The sequence below is a fragment of the Diabrotica virgifera genome, chromosome 10 (genome assembly GCF_917563875.1).
Source record: "Diabrotica virgifera virgifera chromosome 10, PGI_DIABVI_V3a".
In the NCBI taxonomy this organism is placed as follows: domain Eukaryota; kingdom Metazoa; phylum Arthropoda; class Insecta; order Coleoptera; family Chrysomelidae; genus Diabrotica; species Diabrotica virgifera.
Window position 1 is genome coordinate 22,828,462 of NC_065452.1, and position 16,009 is coordinate 22,844,470.

General features: G+C 32.9%; 1 protein-coding gene across 1 annotated transcript in view; it reads right to left on the reverse strand.

Annotated features, from left to right (window-relative positions):
• LOC114329190 (sodium channel protein para) overlaps nt 1-16,009 on the reverse strand; it is a 285,131-nt gene that overhangs the window by 249,857 nt on the left and 19,265 nt on the right. The window contains exon 2 of the mRNA XM_028278218.2: nt 13,916-13,948. Within this exon, the coding sequence (XP_028134019.1) occupies nt 13,916-13,948 (33 nt within the window). The remainder of the gene's footprint in view (nt 1-13,915; nt 13,949-16,009) is intronic.

The following is a 16,009-nucleotide window of genomic DNA, read 5'->3' on the forward strand; positions in this document are numbered from 1 at the left end:
TTTTATAAACCCAAATTGGTGTGGTGGTATTAGTTTTTTGTTTTCTAGTATAGGCATTAGCTTAGTAAGTGTCAGCTTTTCAAAAACTTTGGATACCACTGGAAGAAGACTAATAGGACGGTAGGACTGTACATTTTCTGGTTCTTTTCCTGGCTTTAGTATCATTGTTATTTGTGCTAGTTTCCACTGTGATGGGAAATGACCTAGTCTCATTATAGAGTTAAATAACTGTGTCAGAAATTGGAAGCCTTTCTCTGGGAGTTCCTGAAGAGTTTTTCCTGTAATCAGGTCGTATCCTGGAGCCTTTTTTGGATCGATGTTGTGTTGTATAATATTTTTTACCTCATTTTTTGTGAATCTTTTTTCAGGAAGTTCTAGTTGATAAGGTTTTGTGAGTATCGAAATAATTTCTTCTTCAGTTTGTAGTGAGTAATTTCCCTCATTTGGTGTAAAGACTTTTTTAAGGTGTGTCGCAAATGTTTCGGCCTTTTCTAGAGGACTTCTCGCCCATTGTCCTGTTTGTGTTCTTAGTGGTGGGACTGTATAGTTCTGCCTTCGTAGAGTCCTTGTGGCCTTCCATAACGAGTAGTCAGTAGCTTGAGTTGCATCTAGTTTTTGTAGGTATTCCTCAAAGCTTGCATTTTTTTCTGCTATTATCAATTTTTTTAGGTCTTTTTGTGCTTTATTTAGGTTTGTTTTACTTTGAGGTGATCTTGATAATTGCCATTGTTTTCTGAGTTTTCTTTTCTCAATTATTTTTTCATGTATTGTATTGGAACAGTGTTTGTTCATATGTCGATTTGTAGGTAATGGTGTTGAGTTCCATGCTGCTTCCTGTAAAACTGTGTTAAAATGTTCTACTGCTTGTTCGATTTGTTTATCGGTCTTTAGTGGGATGTCTAAATTGATTTGATTATTTACTTGATATCTAAAATAACTCCAATTTGTTTTGGTGTTGTGTAATATACAGCTCCTTTCTATTTTTGTTATGTTTTTGCTTACAGTTATGATAACAGGTGAATGGTCAGAGGATAAATCGTAACAAGACTTTGGTTTAAAGTATTTTTCATTTATTCCTCTCACTATAGCAAAATCGAGGAGATCTGGAATTTTCGCAGGGTCTGTAGGCCAGTATGTTGGCCCCCTTGTGGTTACTATGTTCAGATTATCTATTAGTATTTCTTTTTGTAGTTCACGGCCTTTGGTATTAATAAGTCTAGATCCCCACATTAGATGTTTTGAATTGTAGTCTCCGCCACAAATAAACCTAGGTCCAAGTGTATCAAAAAAGGTTTTAAATTCTGGTTGTTTAATTGAATGTTTTGGTGGACAATATATAGCTGAAAAAGTTATAGGTCCTGTCCAGTCTTCTACAACTACATTTGTGGCCTGAATATGTGCTTTTTGATAGTGAGTTGTCTGGTAATGTTTGATGTTGTTTCTTATAATGATTGCTGTCCCACCATGTGCAGTTCCATCTGGATGTGTTGTGTGATATATTTTATAGTTGTGAAATTTTATGAAACTTTTTTTCGTGAAGTGTGTTTCTGAAATCAGTATTATGTCTAATTGGTGATTAACTATAAATGCATACAACTCATGTTTGTGTTGTGTCAAGCCATTAGCATTCCATATGGAAAATTTTAGTGTATTAGCCATTAGTTCATTTTTGAGACAAGTGTTGTTAATAAGTTTAGCATGGTGCTCATTTGTTCCATAAGCCCTTTCATCATATTCTTTAAGTCCTGCATGTCATTTGCCTGAGTGACCATTGTAATATCTTGTTGGTTGGTATTTACCATTTGAGCATATGTAGGTCTTTGTGTTGTACTTATATTTGTTGTAGCCACTGGTAGCTGTTGGTTTTGTAGTTGATTCGGTGACTCTTTCTTTCTTAAGGTTGGAAATCTTGCTTCTTGCAGTTGTTTATGTACACTGCATCCTCTGTAATTCGCTGGGTGGTTATTACCGCAAAGTACACACTTTACTAGATCAGATCTAATTTTGTTAGGGCAATCAGCTGTTTTGTGATTTAGAGCACATTTTACACACCTGTATTGATGATAGCAGAAATTTTTTGTGTGACCATATCTTTGACATCTGGTACATTGTACTAATTCTCTTTTTAGCCTTGGGGCTTCGACATCAATTTTTGCGTTGAGTAAATATTCCATCTTATAAATTTCTTTATTATTATCTTGCATTTTTAAGTCCACAAAAAATAGTGGTAGGGGTTTTTTTGTAATTCTTTGTAGTATATTCGTTATTTGTAGAACTATATGTCCTTGGCTCTCTATTTCTTTTTTGATTTCTTGTATATTCACTGTAGGATGAAGATGGCGAATCACTACTCTAAAGGGTTTATCTTGCTTCTTACGATATGTATGATATTCGGTTTTTTTCTCATCAAGTGCTTTTATTATACTGTCGTATATTTCAATTGTTTGGGCCTGTACCTTGACTTGTTCTTCATTCAACACTCTGATTAAATGTTTATCTTTGGCTATAGTGTTTAGTAGTTCGTTTAATGGTTGGATGTTTTTAACACCGGCAATAAATATTGGTGGGGGCTTCTCTTCCTGTATTTTTTCCTCTTCAGTATCTGCTTCTTGTGTCTCTTCATTAATTAATACATTAAATTTATTTGCTGTTGGTGTGTTGAGCCAGTAGTTATCTATTTTGGTTTGTTTAAGTTTGGAATGTTGTTCCGGACTGGTTCTCCCACGTTTTTTATTTGGAACTATTTGCCATTCTTCATCATTTGCTTTGGATGTGGATGGGGGTTGATATTGTGGTAATGTACTTTGGACTGAATACTGGTATTGAGGTTGATATAACTGCATTGGCTGGTTTGGCTGGCTTGGAGCGAAATTTTGCTGAATTTGTGATGCAGGATGTGGTCCCATTTGCATTTGTTGTGGAAAATATCCTAGTTGTTGAACTGTTAAGTTTTGGTCGCTGAGGTTCATTTGGCTAGATGTTGGACATTGAGAGTATGGAAATGGATACTGATTATATCCGTTCGACATTTTGATTTAAATATTAATATTAGTATAAGGTGTTACCTTGATTGGTGGATTCCAAAAATAAAATTCACAACACATTTTTGACGAACATAGAACATTTGAGATGACGAACATAGAAAACAAAAAGGATTCCTTGCAATCACATTCCGTTTTCATTCGTCTCGGAAAAGGACAGAAGAGGAACTTTCTAGTACTCAAATCTGAGTAAAGATAGAAAAGTAAATGATGGTTTTGCTTGTTTTCGATTCAGAGGGATGCACAATCACCGGACAGCTGTTTCCACCGTTTCAGGCTTTTTCAACAGCGCTAGCGTACACTCCTCTGAATCAAAAAACAGCTCAACCATCAATTTAAGAGGAATGTGAAAGATCATTCAAATTCCCATTGGGACGCAATCCAGCGACATCTCTCAACAAATTGAAGAGTCTCAGATGCAGAATCCACCACTAAAATGGTAAACAGCAATTTAAATCTGAGACTTTTCATGTTGAAAGTTCTTTCTGGTTCATCCTTAATCTGCGACTTTAACAATTTATAAGACCGCAGACGACGAATATAGAAAACAAAAAGGATTCCTTGCAATCACATGTCCGTTTTGAATGATCTTTCAAATTCCCCTTAAATTGATGGTTGAGCTGTTTTTCGATTCAGAGGAGTGCACGCTAGCGCTGTTGAAAAAGCCTGAAACGGTGGAAACAGCTGTCCGGCGATTGTGCATCCCTCTGAATCAAAAACAAGCAAAACCATCATTTACATTTCTATTTTTACTCAGATTTGAGTACTAGAAAGTTCCTCTTCTGTCCTTTTCCGAGACGAATGAAAACGGAATGTGATTGCAAGGAATCCTTTCTGTTTTCTATATTCGTCGTCTGCGATCTTATAAATTGTTAAAGGCGCAGATTAAGGATGTACCAGAAAGAACTTTCAACATGAAAAGTCTCAGATTTAAATTACTATTTACCATTTTAATGGTGGATTCTGCATCTGAGACTCTTCAATTTGTTAAGAGATGTCGCTGGATTGCGTCCCAATGGGAATTTGAATGATCTTTCAAATTCCCCTTAAATTGATGCTTGAGCTGTTTTTCGATTCAGAGGAGTGCACGCTAGCGCTTTTGAAAAAGCCTGAAACGGTGGAAACAGCTGTCCGGCGATTATGCATCCCTCTGAATCAAAAACAAGCAAAACCATCATTTACAAAAAGTGACTCCAATTATTTACAGTAAAATGAGCAAGTTTCTGGCAAACTGAAGCCGCGTAACTCGATGACGCCTGAGAAGTTGTAGGCCTGTTGCAGGTCTGCGACTGCTTAAATTTGCTTCTTCAAGCCTTCGCCTAATTTTCCGTTCTTTTACGTTAGTATTCCGGACGTACTGAAGTTAATTTCGGATTTGTACAGCCGTGGCACGTCGGTCTCGTAGACTTTGTAAGAGGATGAAGCGATCATCACGGGCACTAATTCTTCGTTGGGGACCGGTTCCAGGTCGTCTAGTGTAAGCTCCGGATGCCAAGAAACGTGTAAAAATACCGTGCGCAGTACTATTGGATATTTTTTATACTTTTGAACAACATATCGCTCACTTCTTCCGTCTTGAAGCAATGCAACGATAGCAGCCGTTGTTTCGGGATTTACAACCGTAATTCTTGAGATTAAATCAACGCAATTCAACTTAAAATTGTGTTTGACACTTGATTCGGCTTGACAGTTTACTCACATTAACAAGAACAAAAGAATAACAATAGAATGCAAACAGCTACCTTTGCAGATCTCTTTTCCCCTCATAATCTACGCCACTGTCGTAATAATCATTTCAGCGTGTTTTTTGATTCGTTGTTACTTTTTACATAAATATCATTCTTTTGTCTCATTGCGATAAAGTAAGTAGTTTTCAAGTTATTTGCGTTTAAAGATAATGGATTCCATAAGACTATGTACTTAAAACTACATTCAATATAGACCAGGGCGTAAAAATATTAGTACATTTGGACGTTGAGAGGTGACTCAAATTTTTTTGCAGAAATTGCTTGAAAATAACTCAAATATTAATATTTGGGTTATCCTCCCTCTCAAAAAGGTCCGGAACATTGTTTAAATAATCAAAATGTCAAAAAATGAAGGAAAAATTCGATATTTTCTCTTGGTTTTTTGATTATAACTTTAAAAGTGTTCATTTTCGAGAAAAGTTGTACTAACATAAAAGTTGTATAATTAAATCTCCTACAATATAGAATTAGTTAAAAATTTAAAAAATAGTCACCCTTGTTGCAAAATAGCAATAATTGCGAAAAAAACATACAAAAACAAGTATTCGCATTTTACGTTTTTTAACTATTTATGCTAAACTTAGGACCTTCTTATTTCACCCAGAAAAACTTTATGATACAGTACAACAATACTGTAAATTTCATTAAGATCGGTTAAATAAATTTTGCAAAATGAATTTTGCAATCCAGCTTTCGCAAAAAAAAAATCATTTTTTTCAAAATGTTACAGGACTGAAAATAAAGCAGATAGCAAGTTGAAATTTTTTTTACGTATAGAAGTATACTGTATCTTTCATTTACAATTTGCAAAATTAAAATCGAGTAACTACCACGGCGTCAGGATTTTTTTTAAATAAACATAAATTATTGGTGCTACGCGCAGGACAGCGGATAGTTTGCTCTGATTGGGCATTCCAATGACCTTTGATAATGATTGACACATTTTAATTTTTATTACATTTCGATATAAATAAATAAATTTGTTTATTGCAAAATAAAAATAGAGAATAAAAGTTTATTATTTTTAAACATATGCAATTGTTTAAACAATATTTCACCAACAATAATAAAATTAGTTTGATTTTTGTGGAATTAAAATATTAAAATAAAACAAAATATAGATTAAGAAAATAATATATTAGATAAAGATTGGAAAAAATTTTGATGAAAATCAACTTGTGTGAATCGAACACCGCTGTCCTGCGCGTAGCACCAAAAATTAATGTTTATTTAAAAAATTTCCTGACGCCGTGGTAATTAATCGATGTTAATTTTGCAAATTGCAAATGAAAGGTACAGTCCACTTCTATAAGCAAAAAAAAATTCAACTTGCTATCTGCTTTATTTTCAGTCCTGCAATATTTAAAAAAAAAATGAATTTTTTTGCGAAAGCTGGATTACAAAATTCATTTTGCAAAATCTATTAAACCGATCTTAATGAAATTTACAGTGTTGTTTTACTATATCATAAAGTTTTTCTGTGTAAAATATGAAGGTCCTAAGTGTAGCATAAATGGTTGAAAAACGTAAAATGCGAATACTTGTTTTTGTATGGTTCTTTTCGCAATTATTGCTATTTTGCAACAAGGGTGACTATTTTTTAAATTTTTAACCAATTCTATATTGTAGGAAATTTAATTACGCAACTTTTATGTTAGTACAACTTTTCTCAAAAATTAATAGTTTTAAAGTTATAATCAAAAAACCAATAAAAAAATCGAATTTTTCCTTCATATTTTGACATTTTGATTATTTAAACAACGTTCCGGACCATTTTGAGTGGGAGGATAACTCAAATATTATTATTTGAGTTATTTTCAAGCAATTTCTGCAAAAAAATTTAAGTCACCTCTCAACGTCCATCTCAAAACAGATGCGCCCTGGACTAATAAGATTATGTGTTTAAAATACACACCTAATCTTATGGAATCCATTACATTAAAACGCAAATAACTTGAAAAATACTTACTGTATCGCATTGAGACAAAGGATGATATTTACGTAAAAAGTGACGAAGAATCAAAAAACATGCTAAAATGATTACAACAGTGGCGTAGATTATAAGGGGGGAAAAGGGGCGAAAAGGAAGTATATATGCCTACAGCACGCCTCTGGTAACAGCGTAAAACTATCTTTTAAGACTAGTTAAAGTACCCTAGCATGTGTAAACTGTGTGTCAAGTTTGAACAAAAAATATTAAAAGGTGCTTTAAGCATGGGCTAAAATTATTTTTAGAACATTTGTAATAAAACACTCTGTATCTCGGTAAGGAAGAATATTTTATTTAATTATTTTGGGTTAAATCTTCGTATTTTTTGCTAAGGTTTCTCCAGTTACGATATAGACAATTGTTAATGTAACACCTTATATTAATAATAATATACCGCAGGAAACAATCAAAAAATGACTGGGCGCTACTTTTTAACTGGAATATCTGAAGAAGTCAATAGAAAAGGCGTACTGTAACGGGATTTCACTCAGTATTCAGAAACTTCTAAAAATCATTTTTTAAAAAAGAATGAATTAAAAAGATTAAGAGATTCATATTTAATACTACATTGTTATGGCTACATAATAATAACGTACCAGCAAGGTAAGGAGATCTGAGTATCTGAGTCACACTCATTTTAGGTAACACAGTCTACCAACTCAGCATAAAGCATATTATGATAATGAATTTACAAACTGATATTGAAAATATAATAAAAAAAGCACGCATGTATAATACGCATATACAAATAACACGAGATGATTAATAATTATAATTAAGTCTAATCAAGTTAGGCACATATCTTCATCAGCTGAGTACACATTATTGTATGTAGTCACCGAATAAAGTAAATATGAGCATTTAAGTGTATATCTGATAATACCCGTATTTTACAGTAGTGCCATCATCTCGTGCGTACCAAAATTTTTACTGCGTCATGGTTTTTTTGTTATAGTTCAACCAAAAAAAATTTTTTTATTCATTTCAATATTGTGGAAAATGCATTCTAGATGAAAACCTTCAACGGACGGTTGAGCGGTAATCTGAGATCATGAAGACCCGCTACAAGACTGGAGCATCTGACCAAGATGACTGGAATATATCACTTAACCACTAGATCCGGATTTTGCAGATAAAAAAAATTTAGTTTTTACCCACCATTTAGGCAATCTTATCAAAAATTATACTGTTATTATACTGGGTCCAGTTTTTCGTGCCGATGAGTACAAATTGTTATAGAAAGCAACTAGTGAAGATGGTACATGCTGTAAATACACCCTCTAATATATGTTTATAAACTATAAAGTGTCTAAGTGACAGTTTGAACTACCTATATTTTAAGAACTACCATTATAAACTACACCTTTAATTATTTTTACAATATAAAAAAGTTTGGTATATTTTAGTGACAATTGTTATTAAAAAGTATTGACTTGGTAGCATTGAGACTAGGCGCACAAGCCTACAGCTACGCCTAGTTTCAATGTTTGAGCCGAGGTTACCAATTTGCTCCTAAGTTAATCGGTATAATATTATTAACTTATATTTATATATTTGAACGTATTTTTATTCCTATTAATTGTATATTATATTCTTTCTCGATCAATAAAGTGTATTTTCTAATAAATATTGATTTGTTTTTCAAAGCTATATAAATAAATATAATCTCTAAAGAATATTTTTAGCTACTCAATAATTTTTTACAGCGACATAGAAAGGGATATAGAAAGAATAAAAAAGTACTAAGAGAAATGCAACAAAGAAAATATAAATAAATCCTAAAAAATCAACGGTAGTTCAACATAATTTTCGCAGAATATAATCAACTTGATATGCCTATTTCGTTGTAATATCAGCTTTCTTAGAAGAATAATCTGTTAAAGTTAAAAATTGTTAATCTTTGAAAAAAGTAGATAGACTACAAACAAGAGTTAAAACTAGTACAAGAAGACACAAACAAGATGGGCTGAAAAACTGACAAAATAATAAGAAACGAAATAATAAGCACAACATAATAAGAGATCTACGAATCCTTCATCTTCATCTTTATAACCTTGCTTACTGAATTAAAGACCTAGATCAACAATACATAACAGTCTATCATTAAACATAAAATATTGAACTGGCTTGGTTTCTATAAACTTTGAATTGCAGTGTCGGCGGAAAAATAAACGAAAATATCGTGGCAACTAAATGTTTTCCCAAAATATCGGAAAAGAAATAAAAGACAGAATTGACTCCGAAAACCAGCGTGCATCTTGGACGTATCCAGCGCGCGTTCATAGTGCACGCTGGTTTCAGAGTCAGACAGCCAGCGCCAAGTCGGCGTGCGAGTAATTATTATTCTAAAATCAATTGAAAACTTCCAATAGTTGGCTGTATACCATAGTTTAAAAAAACTCATACAGAAGTAAAAACTTCAAGTTGTATACTGGGATAAAATGGTTTATTAAAAAACTTCATAAAAAGTCGTGCAAAACGTTGTCGTTCTAATTCAAAACATCTTCAGTGCCTAGAACGAAGTATTTCCACGTTAGTTGAAGGCAAAAAAACTAAAATTTTGACTGTTAATTAGAAAAAACATGTGGAGAATACTTACATTCTGATGAGTAGTTGAAACTAGCACACCAATGAGAGTGGTAACATTATAATATATGGTTTACATGATAGATTTAAATAAAATATGGTGAATACCAGTCGATGTTGAAGGATTAAAATAGTACATGCTTAAAGGGCAACATGCTTCCCTGTTCGAAAAACTAGGTATTTGCCAGTTCAATGGGCACAAACCAACTGATAAAATAGGAAATGTACTTTCAATATGACATTACAAAGAGTGACATGACAAGATAAGACCAAGTCAATTTTTGGTTAAGAACTTCAAAAAGTGTAGTTTTAAGTTCGGGTTTTGATTAAAATGTAATGTTTGTTAATAACTGTTTGAAAATGTAATTAAATTTGTATAAAAAATTAGAATCTATTTAAAGTCTAAATTAGCAACTCTATTCCAGAAAAAACTTTTGGATTGTAGGATTTAAGGTTGGTATAAAAGTGTGACGTCATTGGTTGTAAAATGATAAGATGACATTTTAATTTAGTATAATAAAATGAGATATACAGGGTGTTTGGTAAAGAATGGGCCATAGCTTAACCTTAGATTCCTGAGGTTAAAATAGGTGGATTTAAGCTAACTTACCTTAGTACAAAAGTTGATAATAACCGAAATACAGGGTGTCAAAGTTAAACTTTTATTTTATTTATTTTTGAATATTTCCTGACAGGTATGGGACAACAACACGAAATTTGGTAAGTGGTGCTGGTATTGTACAATCTACTAAATTATGTTAAACAAACGTTCCTGGCTACTACCAGAGGCGTACGACGGGGGAACGTGAATGGTTGACCCTTCCCAAATTCCAGGCCACTGGCGGAATTGCTATTTTAGTGCAATTTTTTGATTCTCCAATACTTTCTATGTAAAAAACATACTCTTCATTCGTAACGATAAAGCTATTAGTTTTCGAGATAATTGAAGCTAAAAACGAAGGAGCATAATACGTTAATCAAAATAAGTGTGCATTTTCATTTTTAACTTCAAATATCTCGAAAACTAATGACTTTATCGTTACGAATGAAGAGTATATTATTTGCATAGAAAGTATTGGAGAATCTAAAAATTACGCTAAAATGGCCGTTTCATCAGTGGCGTAGAATGTGGGAAGGGTCAACCATTCACTTTCCCCTGTCGTACGCCTCTGGTGGTAGCCAGAAACGATTATTTAACAATAATTTAGTAGGGTGTACAGTGCCTACACTTTCAGCCAACTATTACACAAATATGTCAAATTATTTTAAAGTATTGTTTTGTTTAAATAATTTATTCTTTATTTAAAACTTTAAGAACTATGTGTACCCGGTACTATAAAACTATTTGACATATCCTTATGGTACTTGGCAGAAAGTGTAGGTACTGTACACCCTACTAAATTATGTTAAATAATCGTTTGTGGTTAATACCAGAGGCGTACGACAGTGGAAAGTGAATGGTTGACCCTTTCCAAATTCTACGCCACTGATGAAACTGCTATTTTAGCATAATTTTTGTATTCTCCAATTTTTTCTATGTAAATAATATACTCTTCATTTGTAACGATAAAGTCATTAGTTTTCGAGATGTTTGAAGTTAAAAATGAAAAGGCACACTTATTTTGATTAATGTATTATGCTCCTTCGTTTTTAGCTTTAATTATCTGGAATACTAATGGCTTTATCGTTACAAATGAAGAGTATGTTTTTTACATAGAAAGTATTGGAGAATCAAAAAATTGCACTAAAATAGCAATTCCGCCAGTGGTGTAGAATTTGGGAAGGACCAACCATCTACGTTCCCCCGTCGTACGCCTCTGGTAGTAGCCAGAAACGTTTGTTTAACATAATTTAGTAGGATGTACAGTACCAACACCACTTACCAAATTTCGTGTTGTTGTCCCATGCCTGTCAGGAAATATTCAAAAATAAATAAAATAAAAGTTTAACTTTGACACCCTGTATTTCGGTTATTATCAACTTTTGTACTAAGGTAAGTTAGCTTAAATCGACCTATTTCAACCTGAGGAATCTAAGATTCTTTACCAAACACCCTGTATACTAGATAGTAAACAATTAATAACCTGACGTGGAAAGATTGGATGGTAAATCAAGCAAAGTTCTAATTTTATATGTTTAAAAAAATGTACTATTGGTTGCCTAACAAGATGGGAAGTGTTTAGATTTAGCTGCATACTGTTGTAATAATAAAATCTGTCTGTTAAGATTGGATAGCAATTGTGGAGCAGTTAAATTAACTAAAATAAAATAAAGATCCGGAAGTGAATGATACTGTTAAAGAAATAATTTTAAATAATGCAATGAATAAAATTATGTAATGGAATTAATAACGAAAAGGGGAAATGAAATATGTGGCAGCAAAATCTAATTGAAATTTATGTTGTTTTCGATGAAATAAAAAAATTCTAGGAAATATAACATGATAGGCTTCCAAACGAAGTGGTTATTGTATGAGTGAATAATGGAAAGAAAGCTAACTAATATAGGTCTAAGTGTGTGTTAATGTCAATATGTAATGGAGAATCCAAATTTACTAAATATCTGAGATAGCGAACTATGAGTTATTTAGATTCTAATTTTGTATACAAATTCAATTACATTTTCAAACAGTTATTAACAAACATTACATTTTAATCAAAATCCGAACTTAAAACTACACTTTTTGAAGTTCTTAACCAAAAATTGACTTTGTCTTATCTTGTCATGTCACTTTTTGTCATGTCATATTGAAAGTACATTTCCTATTTTATCAGTTGGTTTGTGCCCATTGAACTGGCAAATACCTAGTTTTTCGAGCAGGGAAGCATGTTGCCCTTTAAGCATGTACTATTTTAATCTTTCAACATGGACTGGTATTCACCATACATCTATTCACCATACATCTATCATGTAAACCATATATTATAATGTTAACACTCTAATTGGTGTGCTAGTTTCAACTACTCAGCAGAATGTAAGTATTCTCCACATGTTTTTTCTAATTAACAGTCACAATTTTAACTTTTTGCCTTCAACTAACGTGGAAATACTTCATTCTAGGCACTGGAGGTGTTCTGAATTAGAACGAAAACGTTTTGCACGACTTTTTATGAAGTTTTTGATTAAACCATTTTATACCAGTATACAACTTGAAGTTTTTACTTCTGTATGAGTTTTTTTAATTATTATTCGTATTTAGGTGTCAGCGCGCTGGTGCACTTTGGGCAGGCCCATTTAAATAGGAAGGATTTAGCTACACCGACTCGGCGTCGCCGTCGGCTTTCTGACTCGGAACTCGACTGCTTTTATTTGAGAGATACCAAATTTCATTTGCATATATTAACCGGTTTTAGAGCAATAAATAAATCGTCAGTTTCGAATAAAAATTTCAACACCCCGTAACTCGAAAACGAAGCATTTGCCGGCATAAGTTAATAAAATAAACTGTCATTTCTTTTTCATGTAGAATTACCCTTTAAAGTTTGTCGCACACCCTGTCTTGATGGAAAATATGGCTAGATGTTAAAGTACCTAACTTTTTTATTATCTAACATAAGCGATTGAAGTAAAGGTCGAATCCATCAATTATATAAGCGATTGAATAAAAAAACAGAATGTTACGAATATCTGACGCTATAGTTCTAATTTCAGTATTTTATGATTACTGAATATTCCACAGAATGTGAAGAACTTTGAGAAAAAACACAGTTTCATTGGTACAACCGGTATACAATGACAATTTACCTGTCTAGCAACAATATTATTACAGCGATATTGTTAAAGAATAAGGCTATAACATGTTAAAAAAATAACTTAAATCGGACGACAGGTTTAGGAACTTCGACACATCAAAAATGACCAATTTTTAAGGTGGTGCGATAATTTCTTGAAGTACCTACCTAGTGTATTACGAGCCGATTTTTTTTTCCATAACCGATAATCTTACTAGAGTGAGGTTTCTTACTTTTTATATATACAGTCAAACGAGCTTATTAGAATACTGGATATAGGAATATTCCGCTTTAGGTACCGAAACGTTTCTACTAGCCACCAATGATCGGTTATTAGAATATCCCGGATATAGGAATACTTTTGCTTGGTTGGTACGATTCCAAAGGCTATTCCAATAAGCGGGTTCGACTGTAGTTATATAGTTTTCGTTATTATCTTAGGTAGTCCTTAAGTTACAGACGTTAAAACTTTCTATTTCAGACCTTTAGTTTGGAGCATTGCAGCTACTTGTGTATAAAGTTTGTAGTGTTTTAGTTATAGAGTATGAAGCAATGCTTTAAGTTCAAAATGCAGGTCTAGTCAAGCAAGAACAAGGAAAAGCGTATAAACTTTTAAAGATGCTACTGACGATATAGAAATAGAGAAAGGTGAAAAAGTAAATGCAAGAAAATTTGTATTTTTGTCACTGCCAAACAATGGCGTTTTGTATAGGTATTTTTTATTTTGGTTTTTGTTTTTTTTTTAAGAAATCGTCAGGGGCATTAAAGGTGATCTAAAAAGCAACTCTTGATTGAGCAGTTTTATTGGAGAAATCTTACTTCTTTTTTCTTTTTCCTGCGTCCAAAACCCGGCTGCAATAAAGGTTACATATTTTAACATTGGAAAGCATACAACACTGCTGCAATTATCTACTCTAAATCACACCATTTGAACAAGAAACTTGTCACAATATAGTATATTATGCAACGAGCATTTCGAGGGTATACCAGCAGAAAGCACTAAGTCATTTTTTAGTTATTCAACAATTAATGCAGACGTATATAAAAAGGTATGCTCTATATACTGCAAAAACACACCAAGTAGTACTTATTATAAAAACAGATAAAAATTTAATACTAAGTTAGTTTGACTGTTTCATTTAATAGCAAAATGCATTAAGTACTCTTAATGAAGTCAGGTTGTACTATTTTTGCGAAAACCGAAAATACAACACTGCATTAACTTTGACTTAGAACATTCTGGTTGTACAATCTTTATACCTATCGATAGGTTTAAATCCAAAGGTTAATGTACGAAAAAGAGAAACATTTTACCTAATTAAAGGGCCATAAATGTGATAACTCATAGATCAAGCCGTGCTAATCAACTATGTATTTTTGAATATTGAAGATTTCCCATAATTGTACTATACGCCGATTAAAATTAGTTGTGTCAAAAAGAAGGAGTTAATACAGTTATACGAGCAGAAAGTAATACCTGAAGCCAGAAGTATTTTACAGGTGGTACGAAGATTTGCCGTTTGATGAAAAAATTATCGATGTTCTGCCTGAACCTGATGTTAATGATTCAGATTAGACCATTTGGCACTAAAATTACCGGAATAAATAGATATTTAAATAGAGCACCTAGTGACTTACAACTTTTTGCATTGTGTTCAGGATGATGTCGGGAAAAAGTCTACAGTAGAAAAATGGGTGGAAATGCATAATTGCATTTTAAACTGCATAAAATAAGGGCCAGATTTTGTCACTCGGGGGATTTTGGAGTCGCTGAACACGAATACGCCAAGGCACATCATATTCTGGAGTTTCAAGGGTTTTCGGCATTAACTTGATGTAAACAGATTACTCAGGGAGTTATTGGGTTTGCTGAAAACGAATACTCCTTCAGAACCGACACCTGGTATCTAGGGTCACGCCACCTTCAGAGTTTCGAGGGATTTCGGCATTTAATGCATGCACATAGATTACTAAGCGGTTTTTGGGGTCACTTAATACGAATATACCATAAGAAACGACCTCCGGACCACCTGGTGCCCAAGGTCACTGCTAAGGCATGTTACCTTATAGAGTTGGAGGCTGTTCCTGCACCGGGTGGGGGGGGGGGAGAGGGTCGGATCTGATAGTGTATTCTTATTCAGCTACCAAAAACCCCCGAGTAATATGTTTGCAGAAAACCCACGACACTCCAGATGACGTGCCTGAACAGTGAACCTGGGCAGCTTCGGTGGTCGGTTCTGATGGCGTATTTATCTTCAGCGACCAAAAAACCATCAAGTAACAAAATATGGCCATTAATACACTTATTTGGATATGTTTATGCACCTTTAGAAGGATTTTTTGCACTTTAAAATGCAAGTATGCATTTCCACCCTTGTTTCTAATGTAGATTTTTTTCTGACATCATCCCTAAGACAATTTAAAAAGTTGCCAGTTTCTATGTGCAGTATTTAAAAATCGATTTATATTTTCCTAAATGCGCTGGTCTAAAGAAGACTAATCATCTATTTGCTTTTTGTAGTTTTTTTGTATCTAATAATTAAATTTCTGAAAATTTCTGTTGTCCTTTTTTATTTTTATTTTTCAACAGGATTCTTTTAATGTCGAAATTCTAGTTGTCTAAGATTATAGAATAAAACATTATAATGATAAAATTAATACGACTAAAATTAACATTAAAATTGGATTAGTTGTGTGTCTACTTGCGTAAAATAGTAACATTATGAACAAGCAGAACGCACTAAGTCAGTTCATTATTTATCAAAAAAATAATTACTAATTAACCAAAAAATGACTGTTGTTGTAATATACCACATTCTTTAAAATACCATTTTTGTTTCCATACAAGTAATAGAATTGAACTAAAAGTAATACTTTTTGTATAATTTTGATTTATAGTTAAACATTTTACTA